Source organism: Podarcis erhardii (assembly GCF_964252035.2).
Source record: "Podarcis erhardii genome assembly, chromosome: 1".
NCBI classification, from domain to species: domain Eukaryota; kingdom Metazoa; phylum Chordata; class Lepidosauria; order Squamata; family Lacertidae; genus Podarcis; species Podarcis erhardii.
The window spans coordinates 21,816,475-21,839,401 of record NC_138497.1 but is presented as its reverse complement, the minus strand read 5'-3'; the positions used below and the strand labels follow the sequence as shown (position 1 = coordinate 21,839,401).

General features: G+C 44.8%; 1 protein-coding gene and 1 long non-coding RNA gene across 6 annotated transcripts; one reads left to right on the top strand and one right to left on the bottom strand.

The window, feature by feature from the left end:
• Positions 1–791: 791 nt before the first annotated feature.
• Positions 792–21,948, bottom strand: DDX24 (DEAD-box helicase 24; the record flags this gene model as incomplete). 5 transcript variants are annotated; one of them, XM_081860904.1, is made up of 10 exons in its annotated part: positions 21,540–21,948; positions 17,101–17,822; positions 13,001–13,381; positions 11,855–12,008; positions 9,560–10,075; positions 6,175–6,250; positions 5,159–5,347; positions 2,898–3,027; positions 1,026–1,841; positions 792–865 (listed from the first exon to the last, which is right to left on the bottom strand). In XM_081860904.1, exons 1-9 carry the CDS (start codon positions 21,656–21,658, stop codon positions 1,582–1,584), a joined length of 2,547 nt encoding a protein of 848 aa, XP_081717030.1. In that variant the 5' UTR covers positions 21,659–21,948. The 5 variants fall into 5 exon arrangements, with proteins under 5 accessions (XP_081717030.1, XP_081717028.1, XP_081717026.1 ...); XM_081860902.1 differs by lacking the exons at positions 792–865; positions 1,026–1,841 and having other exon boundaries at positions 2,890–3,027; positions 21,432–21,551; XM_081860900.1 differs by lacking the exons at positions 792–865; positions 1,026–1,841; positions 21,540–21,948 and adding an exon at positions 21,361–21,395 and having other exon boundaries at positions 2,890–3,027.
• Positions 10,068–12,568, top strand: LOC309345503. Its single transcript, XR_014158263.1, has 2 exons — positions 10,068–10,196; positions 12,399–12,568. It is a non-coding gene; the product is annotated as an uncharacterized lncRNA (long non-coding RNA).
• Positions 21,949–22,927: the final 979 nt, after the last annotated feature.

The window sequence follows — 22,927 nt, the reverse complement described above, 5'->3', positions numbered from 1 at the left end:
ATGTGGTCCAAAGGAAAGCAGAGCAATATATTTGGCAGCAGCTTGACTGCAGGAGTTGCTGGAATGAGGCATACAAGACGTCATCCAAGCATTGTAGGGACTCAACTCTGGATTTGTGCAGGATTTACTCCTTAGCTTTTTCTTTTCCTGAAGCCATCCCACAAGGCAGTTCTACATGCAAGCTCCTTGTTTCTTGAATGAATTTCATTTAATTATTATTTTATTACTGAATATAGCTTCACAGAGCCTCCAGGGCAGCTGGCTAACACAAATAATAATAGAAATATCCCCTGAGTTTGAGAAAGGTATACATCTTTCTTCAGGTAGGAAACAGCTGTAACACAAACAAATTTTGGTAAACTATTCCAAAGTTGTGAGTGGTAGAGCATATATGTAACCAAATGACCTTGTAAAGACTGCCAAGCAGGATAGTCGTGCTTATCCTCCTACCCACCTGTTTTTCAGTCAGTAATTTTCCATTGCAAACTAGAAATATACATAACTTACTTGAACTGATTTCCTGCATGAAGTTTCTAAGTTGCTGAGGGCAATGAATTCTGAAATTGTAATTTGCTTTCGAACGCCTCCATAAAGCTACCCTTCCCCCTGATCTTACTGTAAACAAGCAAACAAACCCACCTCTCCAGTGGATCAGGGATTTTCCTGAACAGCAAAAAGAGAAAGATGGGCTGTACCTTCTTCTCCCACAACCACTGGATACATTGGAAGGGCCCCTATTGTCTCATTGCCTCTGTTTTATGTGCTTTGTGTGTAATAAAAATGCTAAGAAAAAGTTTTACAAATATTTTAATATAGACTTCAGCTGGGCAAGTTAAGAACAGGAAGGAATTCATTCTCTAATTTACTTTAGGGTACAGTCTATTTAGGGTCACGCTTTAGGGTCACGATGGCCACGTGACCCGGAAGTGTCTTCGGACAGCGCTGGCCCCCGGCCTCTTAAGCGAGATGGGCGCGCAACCCCAGAGTCGGTCACGACTGGCCCGTATGGGCAGGGGTACCTTTACCTTTACCTTACAGTCTATTACCCCCCCCCCGACATGTTTTAGTTTCTTCTTTCCGCAGAAGAGAAGATTCCCCACAATTTAAAGCATCAAATGCTAATGCAAAATTCGAAGAATTACAAACATAGGATTTTCTTTAGAAATGCATATGCAATGCCCTGCAACTTAAATGAATAAATGAACTTGATTAAAAGGATACAGAACTGATACACACACATTTATGCTTACCTGCTCCTCTGGGCTCACTGCTACCTCTGCAGTTGCTTCCACACAACCCCAATCACGTGCAATGATTTCCACTCACCTGGTTCTTTCAGGTGGCATGTTTTACACAAAACTCAAGACACTGGACATCACCTGCATGTCAGGTAAACTCAGCACCAAGAAGGACCATGTGGGTGGGTGTCTGTACATGCACGTTGACTGACTTGAGAGCAGCAACAGGAGAGGAAGCAGCAATCATTCTAGAACAGGTCTGTGCTTAAAAGGGGTCTGAGCATCCAGTGGCTGAGAAGGGGAGAATTAAGTGTTCCTTATCTTGCACCCCCGAAATGTCCCATCACTTCTTTAACTTCTCTGCATTTTGCTGTGGTTTCTTCTTCATCTTCTTCTTCGCTTTTGCTTTTGACATGGTGTCCAATGCAGACTGAGAACGTTCTTCCGAAATATCGGACAAGAGCAGTTTCCCAGACTGGGTTGGGTATTTGGTCTTCATCAAGCTTTTAAAAACGGATTGAGAGAGCAAGTGTTTCAGATGTTTCTTCATCCCCTTTAGCATCTTCTGTTTTTCACTCTCATTTTGCTCGTCGGGTCGGCCTCCTGTAGACACACACACAGGGAGGGGTGAAACATAAATCCCAGCACAAATAATCAAGAGGGGTTCTAGAAGTTTTGTTACTTAAAGCTGGGGGCTGGTGAAAAGCATAGGGAAATCTACTGATAGATCACTGGACAATTTACAGTACGTAGTTAAGGGTTTCTGACTCCCAATAATTAAATGATGGCATGTAAAACAAGATTCAGTGTGAGCCAGTGTGGTGTAGTGGTTAAGAGCGGTAGATTCGTAATCTGGGGAACCAGGTTTGCGTCTCCGCTCCTCCACATGCAGCTGCTGGGTGACCTTGGGCCAGTCACACTTCTCTGAAGTCTCTCAGCCCCACTCACCTCACAGAGTGTTTGTTGTGGGGGAGGAAGGGAAAGGAGAATGTTAGCTGCTTTGAGACTCCTTCGGGTAGTGATAAAGCGGGATATCAAATCCAAACTCTTCTTCTTCATTGTACACCTTTAGGCACCAGGCAAAACCACTCCTCTTTAATCTTGCCTTGGCAAGATGAAACATGAACATCTGCTACACTTGGACTCCAAGTGCATTGATCCTTCAGGAAGCATTAAAATATGAGACTGGCATTACCGAGGTTTGCAGCTTTTTCTTTTTCTGAATGTCTGAACTGGCGCTAAGCTGTGCCCACTCTTGCTGAGTCTGAATGAAGTTTATGCCTTACCTGCTCTCCCCCCACTGCCCAACTTGTATACAACCTCAAACATTTTCCAAATGCATTTTAGATAAATACAAGAGTCCATAAATAGAGCTCTTTAGATGTGTGAGAGTACCCAAGTTATTGCCTTCATTGCTGCATCCAGGAGATATGCCCCTTATTACACCTTTCTCGGGGTGGTTCCTCCCTCCCAAGCCCAAACACACACACACACACACACACACACACACACACACACACACTGCTACTTGCCTACCAGTAGCACCTTAAAGACCAACTAAGTCTGACTTAGTTGGTCTTTAAGGTGCTACTGGAAGGAATTTGTTTTGTTTTGACTATGGCAGACCAACACGGCTACCTATCTGTAACTGCTACTTGCCTATTAGTTCATCATCATCTAAATCAAGCTCCAGCGCTTCTGCAGCTTGCTGGAGCCATGAGTTGTGCTGCTTCGCTCGGCTGTTGAAATATTCCACCTTCTCAATCTTTCTTGCCAAGTTCACCCGCTCCTGCAACAAAGCACAGTGAGGTTATGCAGGGACAGGACGTGGGCACTCAAAACAGTACATGGACAAAGGCAATATAAGGGCTAAGTTAGACGTGGCACTGTTTTCACTGGGTGGGTCTTTCACAATTGCTTTTTCTTCAACAAATAGATGGTACAGGTCTGTGGATGTCTCTGGCCATTGTTATTATTATCATTATTAATATTTTAATTACCTGCCCTTCACCTTGTTAGATTGCTTCTCTCATAATAGCAGGGGAGATGAAAAAGCTTCCACACACTTTGCCTTTGTAAGGAATTCAATAATTCTAATGAACTCATGGGACCCTAGGTTAACCATTACTCCCTAAATGTTGCCATCCCTGTTATCTTCTGGACATACTTCAAGGTGATGGTTTGTAAAGTAACCCTCAGTCTACAAACATTACTGGCTTACAAAGGGGTCAAGCTGACTTGGAATGAGGACCTGGGTTGGAACTGGCACTCAGTTGCAAAGTTCACTGGGTGATCTTGGGTAAATCATGGGCTAGTTTGTCCGGCTACCTTGTTTTGCAGGACTGCCATTAGGCCAAAATGGAAAGGGGGTCTAAGTACGCTGAACTTAAGCTCCAGCATGCCTTACATTGGTCTTTTATGGAACATCAGCAGACTCAAATGGGGAAGGAGGAAGCCAACAATTCTGAATTAGAAAAGCTTTCCCCAATGACAACAATTAGTTATCTTCTACTTGTAACATGGTGAGGTACAAGCTCGCCTTAAGAAGTTTGGGTACAATGTAACTTAAGTCAACCAAGCTCTGTGCATATAAACATATCCTATGTATCTGTGGTTTAACTGGACTTTTGTTCAACTGCAATTATTAATAAAAAGATTGGAAAATTATTTGTAAGACTACTGCTGCTTCCTCTATTTTGTTACCCAAAATATTTGGGATGGAGCAAGCTACCACCTCAAAACAGACAGAAAAATAATAATATAGATCCAGCTTCAAATTACATAGCATTCAAAACAAGGAAAATGACAAAGAAACTGGAGGGGAAATATATTTATTTTTCACTGTTATTTTATTAATTGAATTTATATTCTGTTTATCCTCCTAAAGGAGCCTTTTCTACAATGCAAAGCAATGGAAGCGATTATGCTCCACTAAGTTATATCGGAACCACCAGAGCAATTCACAAAGTCTTTTGCCCTTAGCTTTCAACACATTTTAATTCAACCATTCTGCTAGATGAATGTTCTAGATGAAAAATGAGATCTGGCAGGGCGCTGCCAACATTAAGAGCTTAGAATGTAGGCACCAAAGAAAGTCCCACGCAAGTCTGCAAATGGGACATGGTGATTTATCTATGCCTATATTCCATATTTAATAAGGGATTAAATTATTAAAGCCGCAGAAGTGACAGCAGGGTGATGAGCAATTTGAAATTCTTAAGCAGCCAAATAAAGGAAAAATTAGTCCTGAAAAACATTCATTACCTGCAATCAACTACTGAAAACTAAGCTCATTAAAAACAGCTTTGATTTTAATGTCTCCACATAACTCCTGCTCTCCTCTTGTCTTTCCTCTACTTGTGATAACATAATGTCTTCTTTTCTGGTCTTCCAACCCTGGCTGGCAAGATCTAAAGGAGAGATGAGCACTGAAGAAGCTGAACCCTGGCTCTACTCGAGTAGAGCAGCACATATCTGTCACGGATGATTTGGTTTAGATTCCTGCATTGCAGGGGTTTGGACTAGATGACTCGTGGGATCCCTTCCAATTCTACAATTCTATGATTCTCTACCCAACTTTATGCCACCCTGCTTTCAACAACTTGTCACAGGTGACCAGGACATTAATGCGGGCTAATATGTTGACTGGCAGAGAAGGGATGGATCACTCTGTCTCTCCTCCACCAGCCCACTTGCTAGAAGCATTTTTTAAAACAAAAAATTTACAGCAAGCTTGGCTCATGAACAGCTATCTCAGTCAGAAACACTGTTCCAGATCTCACTTCCCAACCAAGTTCCAAAATCAGGTGTTAGGAACAGACATCTGTTACAAAGCCTTGAGCAACTGTGAAAAGCGCTGTGGTTGAGAAATAAAATAAAAACCACGAACACACTACTTTCATAGGAAATATCTATTTCACCTTGATTGCCGTCATGCATTTTGTTTCGACGGGGAAAAAAGGAAGCTCTTCGTTCTTCTCCAGCGTCTTGTAAATCCTTTTGAAATTCATCATGTCGCTTGGGCCAATCAGAAGCAAGCTCAGGCCCTCATTGGCAGCTCTGGCGGTCCTGCCGCTTCTGTGCACGTAAATCTCAGAGGTGCGAGGAACCTGCAACAGCGAAAGAGATTAAGCACTTCTGTGGGAACGGGTCTGAAGTACACAAAAAGAGAACAACGCATAACGTTCCCCAGCAGCAAGCAATTTCACACCTACTATGGCACTGTTTCAGTTTATCTCAATGTGCGCTAACTCTTGGGAGATATTGGATTCCACAATTATGTGCAAGCCCAGAAATGTCAGAGATATCTGAAACGACAGGCTGGTTGGCACATGCCACAGTTACAAACAATGCTACTAACCAAAAAAAATCATTTCTACAGGGCTGAGCAACAGCAGAATAAAGAAGAAAGGAGCAACACTCAGAAGGTCCAAGTGTGTCTGTTCCTACATTCTCTTAAGTTTACCTAACAGACTACTAGTCTTGAGAACCTACATGGGAATATTTTAATGACAGTCCATCTGTAGGTAGAAGAATGGAAAACATATAAATTATATTGTTGACATCTGTCTTGGAAGGCAATGGAGGAGTGCGCCTTTGTTATAGACATTGCAACAAACAGACACAACACCTTGGCTTTAAGAATTTTAAAAACAGTGTAAATAATAACCTATTCAGTTGCAATTAAGAGCTAAATTTGCACCATGAAGTATAAATGGAAAACTTGATTGAAATCAATGATTTAAATCAGCTTCCCTGCCTCCCTGGTAACTGAAATCATCTTGATTTAAACCAATCCGCCATGCCTCTCTTTCTTCTTCTGTGTTACAACCCAAAGACAGGCCACGAAGATCGCTTGTGGTCTTCAATTTACCGCCAGCCATCAATGTATTACAAATTCATGAACAGAGAACAGAAGTACATTTTGTTCTGGTACCTGGTAATGTATGACATGCTGCACGTGAGGAATGTCAAGACCACGAGCGGCAACATCTGTTGTCAAGAGGGCACAGCTGAAATTGCAGAAGTGGAGACAATGGTTGTTTTATTAAGGAAAGGGGGGGGGGAGAGCTCCCTAAAGTGCATTAACACTGAATTCAGTATTACCAGAAGGCCAGATACAGTAACATAAGCAAAATAGGGCTGTGTCATAAGTACTGCAGAATGAAAAGAAGGACAAAAAAGAAGATAACCTATCTATTTAAGACTGCTTTACTTAGCCTGTGAAGGATGGGTGGAAAAACCTTCAGGGGCTACTGGTTTGTTTCCGGTTACAATTCAGACTGCTAGTTTTCGCCTGCAAGTCTTGGGAGCAAGGTTATCTGAAAGGCTTCTTCCGTGTCAGCCTGCACAGGTTTTAAGATTTTTGGGAGAGGCATCTGAAGCACACAGGGCAAATGTTCAGTAGAGAGCCTTCTTGACGGCTGCTCCCAAGCTCTGAAAAAGCCCTGGACACAAATTTTCATGGCCCTCTAGCAGCTACGGTGCATAGCTGTCATTTTTTTCCTTTTCTTGCAATGAATCCTATTCGGAATAAGGGAATTTCCCTTTTAAAAAAGGGAAACGTTGACAGCTATGCTACGGGCGCTCATCTACCAGAAGCGATATATTTAGCGATAGCTCTTGACACATATACCTGATTCTGACCAAACTAAGCCTCCTGATGCAAATCATGCTCTAGGAGGCTTAGTTTGGTCAGAATCGAGTATAAAGTTCCATAAGGTAAAGGTAAAGGGACCCCTGACCATTAGGTCCAGTCGTGACCGACTCTGGGGTTGTGGCGCTCATCTCTCTTTATTGGCCGAGGGAGCCGGTGTACAGCTTCCGGGTCATGTGGCCAGCATGACAAAGGAGCTTCTGGCAAACCAGAGCAGCGCACGAAAACACCATTTACCTTCCCGCCAGAGTGGTACCTGCTTTCGAACTGCTAGGTTGGCAGAAGCAGGGACCGAGCAACAGGAGCTCACCCCATTGTGGGGATTCGAACTGCCGACCTTCTGATCGGCAAGTCCACAGCGCCACCCGCATCTCATAAACTTCCATAGTTAATGCTAAATAAACTACTTCTGGTAACTGAGCCACCATAGCAGCTAGAGTTCTGGGCTTTTTAGACTCGTCTACCCATGTACTATCTGAAACTAGATGTGAAATATATTGGCATTATTTTCAGTTCTCCTATCCACACTATGTAAATAAGTGTAATTTGTCTTTTATAAAGTTTTACCTGCCTTGGGTTTTTTTTCCCTTTGTATCTTTTTCATTTCATTGCAATTTATCATTTGATTGCAGGAGTACGTTACTGCTGCTCGCTGCCTTGAGCAGCACTTGCTAAGGAAACCAAACATCCAACCCACGTCAGTCGCTCCAACTCACGTTAAGTTTGCTTATTCCCCTGCACAGAATAGCTGTCCTGTGCATTAGGAGTCTGGGGGGGGGGGGAGAGATGCCTGGCCCAATTCTAGTGGCCCTGAGGGAGGTGCTGCTGCCGCCTGGCTCTATAGTTGTCACCCTAGAGGCAAAAGAAAGGTGGAGTACACACCCTGCGTGTGGTTAGCCGCTCTGAGCCCAGCTTTGGCTGGGGAGGGCAGGATATAAATAAAATATTTTTTTTAATTTTTAAATTATTATTATTATTACAGTGGTGCCCCGCAATACGAACGCCTCGCAAGACGGAAAACCCGCTAGACGAAAGGGTTTTCCGTTTTGGAGGCGCTTCGCTAAACGAATTTCTCTATGGGGTTGCCTCGCAAGACGAAAAAATATTGCGAGTTCCCGCGGTTTCCCCCCCCGCTTTTTTTTGCCCTTTCCCTAAGCGCTAAGCCGCTTATCAGCTGTTCCGCTGATAAGCCGCTTCTCAGCTGATCGCTAAAAGCTGCTAGACCGCTAATAGCGCTAATCCGCTAAGCTGTCAATGGGCTTGCTTCACAAGACGAAAAAACCGCTAGACGAAGAGAATCGCGGAACGGATTAATTTCGTCTTGCGAGGCACCACTGCAGCAGCATTATTATTATTATTATTATTATTATTATTATTATTATTATTATTATTATATTTTAGGCACCAAGAGAAAACGTTTCTGTTCAACCAGGCCTTGGGCTGATTAATATTCTACAGCCTTTTAAATGTGCCTGTGGGAAGGGTGTGTGTGTTACGGTTTCGCTGTTTCGTTTTTAATTATTCTGTATTTTATTCTGTGAACCGCACTGAGATCAAATCAATCAATAAATGTTCCCATTCTTACTGATAAAGCCCTAAAGGTCTTTGAAGGTCCACCTCCTATTCTTTATTTAATTCACAGCTCGACATTCCTCCCTGAAGAGTCCCCAAGGAAGTTAACAGCATCAAGTCAAAGTATCCAGGACACAACAATTAAAATGAAGGTCTTGATACCCCACGGCCTAAAAATGCCAATCCCCTCCCAAAGGCCTGGACAAATAGAACTGTCTTCGAATTCCTCCCAAGTACAGTTAGGGGATGAGGACTGCACCATTACCTCCAGGAGGGGTTCTGAACGTGGTGGGCCACTACAGAGAAAGCCCTCTTGTGCACTCTCATCCTCTTTGCCACTTGCAACAGCCATACTGCTTTCAGGGTGTCCGCCCTCCACTGCAAATTATGGGTTGCGGCATATGGAGAATATGGCTTCTTCAAGTACCCATTTAAGGCCTTGCACACTAGTTCCAACACCTAGAATTGGGCCCAGTAGCTCCCCAGCACCCAGTGTAGTGCTCTCAAAATTGGAGCGATGTGCCCTTCTCTGGCAGCTCTGCACTGCCCTCAGCTGTTGCATTAAACTGCTGCAGCTTCTGGACCATCTTCAAGGGAAGCCCCATGTAGAATGCACTGCAGCAATCTGCACAGGAGGTTAGCAGAGCATGGGTAACGGAGGCCACGCTATTGGATCCTGTCACTCAACTGTGTTCAATATCAAAGGCCTTGCTCTGTGTCCTACCTCCGCTGCAGGTGTAGCTGGTTGGCACTTAAGACAGGGCCTTCTCTACTGCGGCCCCCGTGCTTCCCACAAAGAACTCCTTCCCAAACTGAATCCCTCCGTTTTAAGCTTTAGGCAAGTCATTATTACTTTTCCCCTTAAAAGTTTCACCCAGCTTTAAATTCTGGTAAGTTTTTCAGCGTTTACTTGCTAATTGTGCTGCGGCGTATTACTCCGTTCTTGTTCTCATTGTGTTTTTGTCAATTCAAGCAATCCACTTTTGAAAAGCGGCATGATCTTAATAGATAAAATAAACCAAGGGGGGGTTAGGGAGAGAGAGAGAGAGAGAGAGAGAAAGAGAGAGAGAGAGAAAGAGAGAGAGAAACCGACCTGGGGCGTTCAGCAAACCTCTCCAGGTTTTTCAACCTTTGCTTTTGGTGCATGTTTGCATGAAGAGGCAGGAGGTCGCAGTCCAATATCGTCAGGAGGGCAGTGAGCCGCTTGATGCAATCTATACTATTTGCAAAAACCATGGTTCTGCCTGGGTACTGAAGGAGGAAATAATACAGGTAGTAGTCTTTCTCCTCTGTATCGCAGTGGATCCTGGTCTCGGTGAGGGTCTCCACGGTGGCCTCTTTCCTGGTCAAGTCTATCACTTTGGGCTTGCCCTTGATGCCAACTTTTTCCATCAGCATTTCCAGCTTGGTCTTCTTGTCTATTTTGACAGCTCTCTTCTTGTGGAGAACCCTAGTCGGAGCCTGGTGGATCAAAGTCAGGGTGGCAGAAAAGACAAACGTCTGGCGTTTTGGGTTATATTGCGAGTCGCTCAGCATTTCCAGCAACTGAGAGAGTTCCTCGAAATGCCCCCTCTCCACCATCCGGTCTGCTTCGTCGATCACCAGGCACCTGTCAGACGGACGCGAGAGACAGTTTTAAGAGTGTTTCGTTTTGAGATAAGAGGAGATCCGACACGCTTCAAAATAGCCCTACCTGCTACGGCGCACACAGAAAAGAACAATGGCCTGCAGTGCGTAAACAGAACCACAAGCCGATTCTTATTCCGTAGGCTTGTATAGATACCAAAGTGGGAAACCAAGGTGCAAGGAAACAAAAGTCTGATGGAATTTGCACCACTAAATTCAAGGACTTTGCTGTCACAAAGTGACGACCGCTAGGCCTGGTGTATCAATGCATCTCCCAGGACTGATTTGAGGGCCAGAGCATGAGGCACCTTCACCCGGCGGTAGACTGTGGGTGAAACTGCCGCCACCACTCCTGACCGTGCCAGAGCTGATGCAGATCGTTATTCCCTTAGCACATTGGTGGCAGAGGGACTCTCTGTCGCCAGCATCTGGTAGAACAGGTTCCATCAGCACTGTGGCCAGTGGAGGTCATTATTCCCTTGGCATGCTGGGCACTGACAATGGAGGGATTCCTTCTGCCGCCACTGGTTGGCGCACCAAGAGAGGAATGAGCACTGGTGGAGGAAGAGGAGTGCAGGGGGAGCGCACCGCCCCCAGCAGCGCAATCCCGGCAGGGTGCCATTGCGGCTGCCCCCCTGCCAGTGCTGGGCGCCCTGCCCCCGCAGGCGGTGCCCCCCCACCCCCAGGATGTGCGCCATGCCCCAGCAGGCCGTGTGCCCCCACCCCCAGGATGCACACCACGCCCCTAAGGGCGGCGTGCCCCACCCCAGGACACACGCCAGCCCCCCCCCCGATGCCGGAGCGTGAAACTCCGCCACTGGGAATGAGCTGTAGTCTGGGCCCAGGAGGAACCTGGGTGAAACTGCTGCCACTTCTGCTAACCCACAAATGAAACCTTAAATGTAGGTTGTGGTTGCCACCATGGAATGTCTAGGTGCCATTTCTTTTCAATGGGATTTGTTATCATCATCATCATCATCTTGTTCATTTCTATACCACTTTATATTTTAAAGAACAAGTCTCAAAACGGTATGCAGCATATTGAAACATCAAATAAAGCAATCTGGAATACAACAAATTCAGGCTTCAAGGAAAATATTTCAGATCCTTCCCTAAGTGACATTTTGCTTTCCCCAGAGACCTCCAGGTGATCACAGCTGGACCCACAGCAGTCGCAAATTGCACCTGGCGCCTGGCTGATTTCTAATACTGGTCACCACTTGCCAGTGCCTGGAAATTTGCTTTGAAACGTGGCATGAGCTGGGTGGAGGAGAAAATCTGGTAAGTCAGGCCAATTATGGAAACCGTTTCCATCCTCCACCCACCTCAATTGTTCTATAGTAGCTTTCATGGTCTCTGCTGTTCATCTGAATGAGCCACAGTATGTTCAGGCAGGTGCAACAGAGCTAAGCAGTCCAAGTGCAACATCAAGCATGCGTAAGTGTCCCCCGATTCTCAAAGCAGCAACTGTGAACTTCAAGGGAAAACCCTGAAAGATCCTGCAAAGTGTTTACTGCAGAGGTGGCTAACCATTGTGCCCTTGGTGTTGCTGAACTCCAAATCCCATCAGCCCCAGTGAAAACCACCAACAGTCAGGGCTGATGGGAGCTGTAGTCCAGCAACATATGGAGGGTGATACATTGACTACCTCTGTACTATTGCTTAAGCAGGAAGTTCTTTAGCATTGATGATCTTAAAAATGCCCAGATAGTATTTGCTCCTTTGGAGAAGGAAGACATATTAGAAAAGGGATCTTGAGTACCTGAGTTGCCGCAGGTTTGAGAGATGTGGCTGCTTCTCCTGTATTAGCTCCCACAGGCGCCCCGGGGTCGCGATTACAATCTCAGGCTTCCTTTTCAGAACTCGCTGCTGCTTCTGAGGTGCCATTCCTCCAACAAGAATGGTTGCCTTAATGCCTAAAAGACAGAAGACCAATAGGACATTAAGGTCCCTGGAGCACTGTTGTAGCTATATTTCATAAAATTTTCTAGCATGAGATGCTGTACCATATTTGTAAGAAATCACTGGATTTACCTCCCCTCTTTTTAGGCGCAACAAACCTCCACAAAAGTATTTCCCAATGTTTTTTTAAAAAACCAACGAACTACAAAGATGACCTGCGTCTCCAAAGCAGCATTTATCCTGTATTCAAGATGGTGTGCGCTCCTCCTAGTAGTGTATAATTTAAAAAATCCTTACTAATGCGATGCTGAGCCCCCCCCCCCAAAAAAGTGGAATTCTCAACCTGTATAAATTATGCAAATAACAACCACTCTTATTTTGAATAATTTATCTTGGCTTTCTAGTTGTGTGAGAAAATGAACCGGGCAGGTCATTGAAGCGCCACCAGCAATCACTGGACTTCTTACTCAACCACCTCTTTGGGTTGTCAGATGTCCACAGGCCATGCCCAGACACCTTCAAACACAGCCTCACAGCAAGGAAGGATAGAAAGCTGCATTTCAAACAAGAAAAGGGGGGGGGGGACCAAGGATTTTCTCAGGAAACTGGTTGTGCATACCAGTACCATAGTTTGTGCTTTCCTTACAGAGAAGACAGAAAACTGTAGGAAACTTTCTCTGCAGAGCATGTTTCCATTTTAGGAAAGGGAAACTGAAGCAATGTACTTCAGCAGCAAAGTAAGTAATGGAAGACAGACGTTTATATGTATGTTAGATGAAAATAAAAACTGATTTTATATATGCTATTGTCTCATCTCTCTTCCCTGTATTGTAGAATCACTTCTAGATGTGTTATAGGAAGTGATTCACAAATGAAATAATAACCACAACAATAGCATTGATGGATGGCCATCTGTCATGGGGGCTTTGGTTGAGATTGCTGCATTGCAGAAGGTTGGACCCTTGGAGTCCCTTCCAATTCTATGATTACCAGGAATTGACATTACCTGTGAATCTGTTCACTGCATCAATGTGATGCTTCACTTGGACAGCAAGTTCTCTTGTAGGAGTCAAGACCAATCCCAGAAGAGGATTGTTTTTATGTGCAGCAGTATTAGGTTTTGGGGAACCCAGATCACGTTCTGCACCCTCCAACACCTTCAGGTTTCCTGCTGCCAAAGACTTGTCACCATCGCCATCACTAGCTTCACCCCCATCAGGGCTCAAGCCTCCTGTATCCACACTCTCTTCCTGCTTGGGTACCTCATCCTCACCGTCCTCTCCTTCGTCAAGCGGGCTGTCCCTTCCACTTGCCAGTCCTGTTGACTTGCGCCACTGCAGAATGGAATGGATCATTGGAATGGCGAAAGCAAGAGTCTTACCACTTCCTAAACATGGACAAATGAAACACAGGTTAGAAACCTAGGAACACAAGAGGAGCCTGCTGGATCAGGTCAATGGCCCACCTAGTTCTCATGGGGTTGCCAGGGAACGCCTTTGGGAAGTGGGAACAGTCAGAGGGAGATAGAGAGGAAGTGACGGATGGGGAAGAGGGAGAAAGCCAGGAGGCGGGAAGGCTCTCTGATGCTGAAGCAGAGCCCCAGAACCGCACAGGAAGTTCAGGAACAGATGGAGAGCCTGTCCCTGTGCCGTCTGCACAGGAAAGGAGAGGGTTAAAACGCAAGGATCAGAGATGTCCCATGAAACTTCCCTGCCTTTTCTGTTGGAGGAGAAGCTGGAGAAGACCACTCCCCGAATCTGAACCGGACGATTCGGACGCATGATTGTAATGTGCTGCTTGTACACGTGTAAAATAAAGAACTGTAAATACCTCTCTGAGTGAGCAGAGGGTGCTTATTGTGAAGAGCATACACAAGCCATCACACTAGTCCAGCATCTTGTCACAGCAGCCACCCAGATGCCTGGGGGAAACTGGCAAACCCAGGAGTCCTCCGCCCCCCCATGTGGTTTCCAGCATTGCTGCCTCCAACCATGGAGGCAGTCTAGACAACATGGCTGGTAGTCCTTGGTAGGCTTGCCCTCTATGATGTTGCCTAACCCTCTTTGAAAGCCATCCAGGCTAGTGGCCATCATTGCCTCCCACAGAACTAAGCTCCAGAGTTTAACTAGGCACTTTCTTTTACCAGTCCTGAATCCTCCAACATTCAGCTTCATTGGATGAGTTCTAGCGTGAGGAGAAAGGGGGGGGGGGACATTTCTATATCCACTTTCTCCATGCATAATTTTATAAACTTCTACCATGTTGCCTCTCTTTGCCTTTTCCCTAAACTAAAAAGCCCCAAATTCTGCACCTTTTTTTATAGGGAACTTGCTCCATCCCATTTCTTTTTAACACATCTTTATTTTTGTTTTTTAAAAACTCATTTAACAAACCATCCCCATACATCCCCGCACCCCAAGAAACACTCCATCCCTATACAGTGTAAATGAGAGTCAAACATTCAACAGGTTGCTCTTTTCTGAATGTTTTCTAAACTGCCTTACGCTAGTGTAGCCAGGTAATTCCATATCAAGTGATTCAACTTTTTTACCTCATGTCATCCAATTTTCTTAATATTTTGTACACTTGTTGAATGATCAAAACTAAGCTTAAATCTAAAATTAAGAAACCAAACCAGCCAGTTTCCCCTGACTAGTCTGGTATGGTCTACTCTTCTTTGACTGCCAGCTCTTTTCCAGGATCTCAGGCAAGGGATTCTTTTACTTCAGCAGCTTCCTGCTCCTTGAAGTTGGTGAGGATTGAACCTCAGAAATTCTGGATGCAAAGGATATGCATTATCCCTCAGCCAGGGCTCCCTCTCTTAATTAAAGCCATGTAAATATATGTAGTTGCCTTATAATGAGTCAAATTGGCGCTTCTTAAAGCAGGCACCTGTCGTTGCTTATCTCACCAAGGCACTTCACAGTGGGTTCCTTTTCAACAGTAGCAATTAATAAATATAAATCATTGTGAAATCTTTTGAACAGATACATATTTTTTAAAACCAACAAATGAGGGCCTGGACTCTTAAAAAATACTGGTTCCTTTGTAGGCTGCTAGTCTGTAATAAGACTCATCGCAAATCAAAATGGCTGCTGTGCTTAAAAAATAATTAAAAATTGCAGTGGTTTCTGGCCTGCTTGTTGTTGGGTGTGCAAAGGCTGCTCTGCGGCTTCCACTATCCTAAGGTAACATACAAAGTAGTGTAATGCTACTGATGTGCAACATATGTACTTGGTTGGATTTTTCATTCTACTCTCTGTCTTTTTGAAAAAGCTCTAAAAAAAGGAATTGTCTTAATTGACAGCTCTGATCAGCGCTCTCCACACACAGAAATGAAAACTAGGCCAAGGACAAACTGCATTCTACTCAACTCATCTCTCGTGATGCAATTTTCTGTTGCTGCCTTTGACATTTTTACTCCTTCTGTAGGAAATATGGAGTCACTAACCCAGTGGTTTCCCTCATAAGGAGTGGAGGGACTTTTCCCAAGTGAAAACTGGCAAACAGGAGGGCCTTTCTTAATCCCTGCCCCCCACACCAAGTCTCCCTGCCCCCAGGTCTTGTGGTAAAGGTTGTTCACCCAGGCTGGCCTCTGAATCTGGAAGACAGTCCACCTAGGGAAGAGGGAACTGGCAGACATGTCTTCTATCACACCAATGCTCCCCCTCAGTAAGTGTTGAGATAATGTGAATTCAAGGGAAACGAAGTTGGGACCTTCTCAATTCAATAAGCCAGGGGTGGTTAACCTGCAGCCCTCCAGATGTTGCTGAACTACGAATCTCGTAAGTCCCAGACAACATGGCCAATGGTGGAGGATTATGGGAGCTGTAGTTCAGCAACATCAGCAGAATGGCTCTGTAGCTTAAGCTCTCCAAAAAAATGAACGAATCTCTCTCCACCAAAATGAAACAAAACCGAGAGGGGAGTTGCCCAGAGCTCAAAAGGGGAAGGGGTGCAACCTGTCATGTTGACAGACAGGTCTTGGCTTGAATCACAGATAATCATTTTCTCAGGGCACTCCAATCACAATGTAGAGGTCTCTCACTCTCCTAGGGAAGAAAAGTTGCAATCCCTAAGTCTTAGGGGGCATGGGGAGCTCACACACTCCACCAATAAACCTTCTACCACCACCTTATGATTCATTCTGAAATTCAGAAGGCTTCAACCCCTCAGAAGGAGTGGTTATGCCTGCAAACTGCATCCAGTTCGGCCAGAACATCAAAATAGTAATAGACTTTTCCTTTAGTTAAGATTCATCAAATTTTAAAGGCGCCCTTCATGAAAATTTCTCTATCGGTCTACAATTTGGCAGGCTCACTGCATTCGGAAGAGTATTTGTCTCTCAAAATTTTATCCACTTTGGCCAAAAAGGGGAAAATGTTATAGTCACTGCAGGTTCCCCATTACAGTGAATAAGGAAAACACAGAGCTTTGTTTTAGACGTAGTGGCTTAGAAGCCAGAGCACAGATTGAAAAAGAGAGTACAAAGCAACTTGGAACAGATTGGAATATTTAAAAACACACAAACACACAGATACGAGTTGAATCTTAGTGCCCGTGCAGCTGTCTGTGATTTGTTATTGACAACTGGCAGGTTATAAGAATCCATATTTGATGCCTGCCAAATTTAGCTGAGAGATGCCAACAAATCTAATACACTGAAATTGCCATATAAAATTTTACAATCAAAAAGCACGCTTCAAAGTTGAAAATTTGCACTCTTGCTTTTAACTTGTATTTTATTCTGTGAACCGCCTTGATGGAGAACTGCTCTTACGATGGAGAGTGTTATATAAATTTAATAAATAAAAATAATAAATTAATTGTTGTGGGGAAGAGGGCATTGCTGGTCTTGCCTACAGCAGTAAAATGTCTTGGGCTGGCCCTGTCCTCACCACTGATGTCCTGTTGGCCCTCTTCAATTTCACCAGCCCCTGCACCCAAATATTTTTCACCCACAAAGGAAAAAGCTGAAATTCTCAGCACACTGTACTTTGTGCTCAATTACCAAAATCCATGCTTCTATCATGTGCTTATGGAGGTACAGAATCAACACATCTGGGACAGTGGAAGCAAAACAACCACTGTAGCAATGAGTTATACCTGTCTCTGCAGCTCCAAGGATGTCCATGCCATCTCGAATCGCAGAAGGCAGAGCCAGGGCCTGAATCGGAGTTGGCGCACTGAACCCTAATTCACTCAGTGCCTGAAGAACAGGCTTAGGAACGAAGAGGCCTTTCCATGCAGACATGTCCACTTCCTGACCTGAAGATAAAGACAGGACTTCTGCCGTCCAGTTTTTAGGCTTTTTAGAAGCTTTAGCTGGTTCAGCAACATCTTGGGGAGGACATGTTTTCTTCTTCAACTCTCTCTTCCTCTTTTTCTTCACTTTCCTTTTCAGGATTCTGGTGTCTCCTTCCACTCTCTCATCTTGCTCAAAGCTAGGGATGGCCTCTTTACATTCAGCCTCCTGCTCAGTTGTTACCAGTTCCTTCACTTTGGGTTCATCACCACTCCTCACCTCCGGTTCCAGATTTTTCTCCTTCTTCCTCTTCTTTTTGGGAATTGTGCTATGTTCTTCCTCTTCTCCAGGCCTCCTAGTAGATTTTCTCCCCTTGGCATTTTCTTCTCCCGCTTTTGAGGAAGACACCAGTTTATAATCTGTAAGCTCCTCAAAGCATACTAAACCTCCAAGTTGCTCGTCGGCAAAGAGATTTGGGTCAATCTCAATGGGCTTCCATGCCCCTGTCACTTTGATGCCTCTTCGCTTAAGCTTGGATGGAGTCTTAAACTTACTTGAACCTCGCTTGAGCTTCATGACTGACCTTCAAAGAAGAACAAAGGAAAATATTTCAAAAACGGCTATCAGTTAAATTCATTATATAAAGTAAAGGTAAAGGTAAAGGGACCCCTGACCATTAGGTCCAGTCGTGACCGACTCTGGGGTTGCGGCGCTCATCTCGCTTTATTGGCTGAGGGAGCCGGTGTACAGCTTCCGGGTCATGTAGCCAGAATGACTAAGCCGCTTCTGGCGAACCAGAGCAGCACACGGAAACGCCGTTTACCTTCCCGTCGGAGCGGTACCTATTTATCTACTTGCACTTTGAGGTGCTTTCGAACTGCTAGGTTGGCAGGAGCTGGGACCGAGCAATGGGAGCTCACCCCGTCGCAGGGATTCGAACCGCTGACCTTCTGATCGGCAAGTCCTAGGCTCTGTGGTTTAACCCACAGCGCCACCTGCGTCCCATTATATAAAGTACATAACATGAAATTGCACAAAAGGAAGAGATGCAAGAAAAAAAGGATACTACAGCTCCCAGCTATGAGCATCTCTCCTTCATGCAATCAGCAGTCTAGTTTCTCTTCCCCTCTTGAGTCCTCCCTAAGTTCATTCAGACCATTCCCACCCTCCTTTCCTAGTCCTTCCCTGCTTCCCACGCCATGCTACCTTCTCCCAAGACCCTGTCTTTCCCTAGACCAGAGTTTCCCAACCTAATGCATTCCAGATGTTTTGGACTACAACTCCAATCATTCCAGACCATGGGTGAGCGGGGATTTGAACCCTGGTCTCCCTAGCCTGACACCCTAACCACTAGTCCAACATCATTTAGAGGGCACCACATTGGCTAACTAGCAGAGACCTTCTCCTTACAGTTGTCCTTACCAGCCTGCTAAGTCCATTCATATGCAAAGTGACAACAGCTACTAGGACTTTTACTGTTAACATTTATCTTGGGGGCTGGGGGAGTTGAATAATCACTCATGTGAGCAACTCCTACAGAAACATGTCTCAATATGCCCTTCATAGGCTTGTGTTCTCTTCCTGGTTCTTTGAACATTTGGTTCTACATATTTTGTTCTGAACAACAATCCTCTCAGATTTGGTAGTGACTGTATTTTTTTAAAAAAAACTTTCAGGCTGCAAGCATGGACAACGCAAGATATAACTGGCAGTTGTGGCATTGGAATCGTTAGACTCAAAAGCTGGTATAAGAATAATATCTATTTGCATCAGCCACTAGCCATAGCAATAACATAGAATAAACGTACCGAAGATAGATGTAAAAGCTTAACTATCCAAAATACATTTGCAATTTGCCCAATGTGGGGCTTGAACCCATGAACCTGAGATTAAGGGTCTCATGCTCTACTGACTGAGCTATCTCAGGCATTTGACTAGTCCCATAATGGTCACAATAAAGTTACAGCAGGAGGTCAAATGCTAACCAACAGATCTGACACTTAGATGCCCCTTACAGTGGTATCTTGGGTTACAGACGCTTCAGGTTACATACGCTTCAGGTTACAGACTCCGCTAACCCAGAAATAGTACCTCAGGTTAAGAACTTTGCTTCAGGATGAGAACAGAAATCGCGCCACAGCAGTGCCAGGCCCCATTAGCTAAAGTGGAGCATCAACAGTTTCAGGTTAAGAACGGACCTCCGGAATGAATTAAGTTCTTAACTAGAGGTACCACTGTACTATGAAACAATGACATCAACTTTTTAAAAATGTGATATATTATTTTAATTCTGCCCCTCCTCCACGGGACCCACATTATCATGCATACTACCCATTCCCCATTATTCTCCTTGGAACAGCCCTGTGAAGCAGACCGTGCAAACTGTGTGCAACTAACCCAACATCACACCATAAGCTTCATGACTGAATGAGGAACTGAACCTGGATCTTTGCAGTCCCAGTGGCTTCTGTAACTGATGGCAGCTTACTCACAGAACCTTGTGTGCCTGTTTGGAAATGCCTGCAGTTACATCTGGTAGCCAAGGGGGTACATTTTTCCATACGCCTAGGTCCAGCGCCCCCCCCAAAAAAAATAGGGCTAGGGAGCTGAAATAAAAGTGTGAGCTTCTACACCTTTATTCAATGCTAGTCATACTCAGAACAGCCCCACTGAAATAAGCTAACTTAAATAACTGACGTCCACTGGTTTCAATGGGTCTACTCAGAGTATGACTCAGCTGGATATCGCTCAGTGGCTTACTTCAAATATCTGAGTATTTAACATGGTTAATTGTCCAACAGATCGATCCTATTCCTAAACTACAGTTTTTGTGGGATTCAGTATCCAGGTTTAAACAAACAGTTGTTAAAACAGGGCTGCAACTTTGGGAAAGTAAGGCAGAAGTACCCACATTAACAGATGTACAATAGGTGGAAATTCCACCCTATACTGTACATGCAATGATTTATTTGGGGTGGGGAGGGGGGGAAGAGCTGTTCACATCAAATTTGGCTGTCACCTAGGCTAAGGTAATGTGATTTTAAAATGTATTTTTAAAATGTTTTTATATTATTGTAAACCCCTGTGATATATATTTATGATACAGCGGTATATTTTTATTTTAATAAGCAAACAAATAAACAAGAGAAAATGTTATTTACCCCAACCAATTTGCAGGTGAACATACAAGGAAGAATCAAAAATAGAAATGAACTGTAAGTGTTCGGTTTTCAGATAATGCGAGACTTTTGGATCCCTGCTAATCAGCAACCTCCCAATTGGCCAGTCCACCCAGTAAAAGTGGTACGCAACAACATTAAGTTGCGAGCTTGCATCCAACACGCAGCCAACTGCACGAATTAACAGTTGACCAGGAAGCCATCCTAAATACGTTTTATTCAGAAGTTTAACTGATTCACCGGGGATTTACTTCCAAGTACTGAGGAGACCAATCTCCAAACCACCACAGCGCCATGAAGCTCAGTGGGGTGAACCCCCAGCTGATCGCCCTCCTCCGCCGTTTCTCAACCAATCTTACCGTTACTGTCGCGAGATTAAAGTGGGGGGAGGGTAGGGGAGAGAGAGGAAGGAAAGAAAGAGAGAGAGAGAGAGAGAGAGAGAGAGAGAGAAGGTATATGCCACTTTAGGCTCCTGAGAGGAACAGCGAGGCATTAAACCGGCAATAACAAGCATTTTTAAGGATGCAGCCTTATAAATGGTAATGAAACTACAAGAACAGTAAATAGCAACCTCGATTTTACTTCTTTGGGAGCTGCCCTCCGTCCTTTCCTGCTACCCGCCCCACGCGGTTATCTCCTTCCAAGTTCTTATTAAACAAATTCCTTCCAGTAGCACCTTAAAGACCAACTAAGTCAGTTCTTGGTATGAGCTTTCGTGTGCATGCACACTTCTTCAGATACACATCTGAAGAATGTGCATGCACACGAAAGCTCATACCAAGAACTGACTTAGTTGGTCTTTAAGGTGCTACTGGAAGGAATTTGTTTTGTTTTGACTATGGCAGACCAACACGGCTACCTATCTGTAACAAGTTCTTATTATTTATTCTTATTAGCTGAACTTATTAGTCGCTTGTCACCCAAGGTCTCCAAGAGACTTACACTGAAATATCTATATGCATAAATATATTACACCACACAAATCTCTACGGCTGCACAAAAGTAATCCTTGCCTTCCTTCCTCCGCTCGCCTCCGAGGCTACTTCAGCGCGCTTGCCGGGTTTAACGGCCCAGCGAGCGCCGTTTGCACCCGCCGAGAAAAGTCCCTGCGAAGATCCCACCAGACACTGCACAGCGACGCTTCCGGGAAATCCCACCACGTGGGAGCCTCACGGGGGCGGCCATGATGCCGTGACGTCATCCCCCAGCGCCGGGCTTCAGAACTTTTATCAGGCTGCATGCTGGCTGCCTCTCCAGCATTCGGGCAGGCTGCGGTTGATGCGTTGGGGCGGTCGTGTTTCTATGGGAAGGGTGGGGAAAAGCACAGGATGAGGCATCCGATTCTGCTGGTGGTTGTTATCCGATGGTCGGTTTAGATGAGCATTATTGCTCTGGTATAAGTTGAGTGGAGTTTTGGAGGAGTTATGTTATCAGGAAGGGCTCTTCCCCACCCCCGTTGCTTAATTATGGCTGTTTTATTTTATTTTATTATTTATTTATTTATTTTATCCTCAGAGAATGTTCAGCACTTCATTAGCTCGAGTAACCAAGGCATAAAGGTAAAGGGACCCCTGACCATTAGGCCCCCATTAGGTCCAGTCATGACTGACTCTGGGGTTGCGGCGCTCATCTCGCTTTATTGGCCGAGGGAGCTGGCGTACAGCTTCCGGGTCATGTAGCCAGCATGACTAAGCCGCTTCTGGCAAACCAGAGCAGCGCACGGCGGAGTGGTACCTATTTATCTACTTGCACTTTGCACTGCTAGGTTGGCAGGAGCAGGGACCGAGCAATGTGAGCAAGTCCTAGGCTCTGTGGTTTAACCCACAGCGCCACCCGCGTCCCTCTCAGCTAATCACAGATTAACAGGAGGATGATATTGCACGCTTTCTGAGCACTTATGCTCTCATGCCCATAGTCTCGGTCTGAATCGTTTGGCCCCGTATTTTTTCTCGTTAAAAGTTGCTGAAGTCTCTTCACCTTGTATTGTTGTTGTTACTACTGCTACTTTTAAAATTGGTTTTACTAATTATTGAAAAGGAGGGGACGAGAAATGGCATCCAACAAACATTCCCTCTCCGCCCAAGCCCATTTCACAATTTTATTTTTTTAACAATGTCCTATATAGCAGTGTTTCCCAACCTTTTTTGGGCAAAGGCACACTTGTTTCATGAAAAAAATCTCGAGGCACACCACCATTAGAAAATGTTTAAAAAATTAACTCTGTGCCTATATTGACTATATATAAAGTAACTCTCTTTAATAGGCATCAAATAAACACAAAGAAAGTACCGGTATTTTATAATTACTTTATTATGAAATAGTAAGTACCGTATTTTTAGGACGCTCCGTCCCATAGGACGCACCTACTTTTTTTTGGGGGGGGGGAAATAAAGGAAAAAAAAAATTCCTTTATTTCCCCCCCCAAAACCAGGTCGGGGAACAGTGGGATGGCGGTGCTGCGCCTCCCCACTGTCCCCCGAGCTTGTGGGGCTGGCCCATGTCTGCCTGG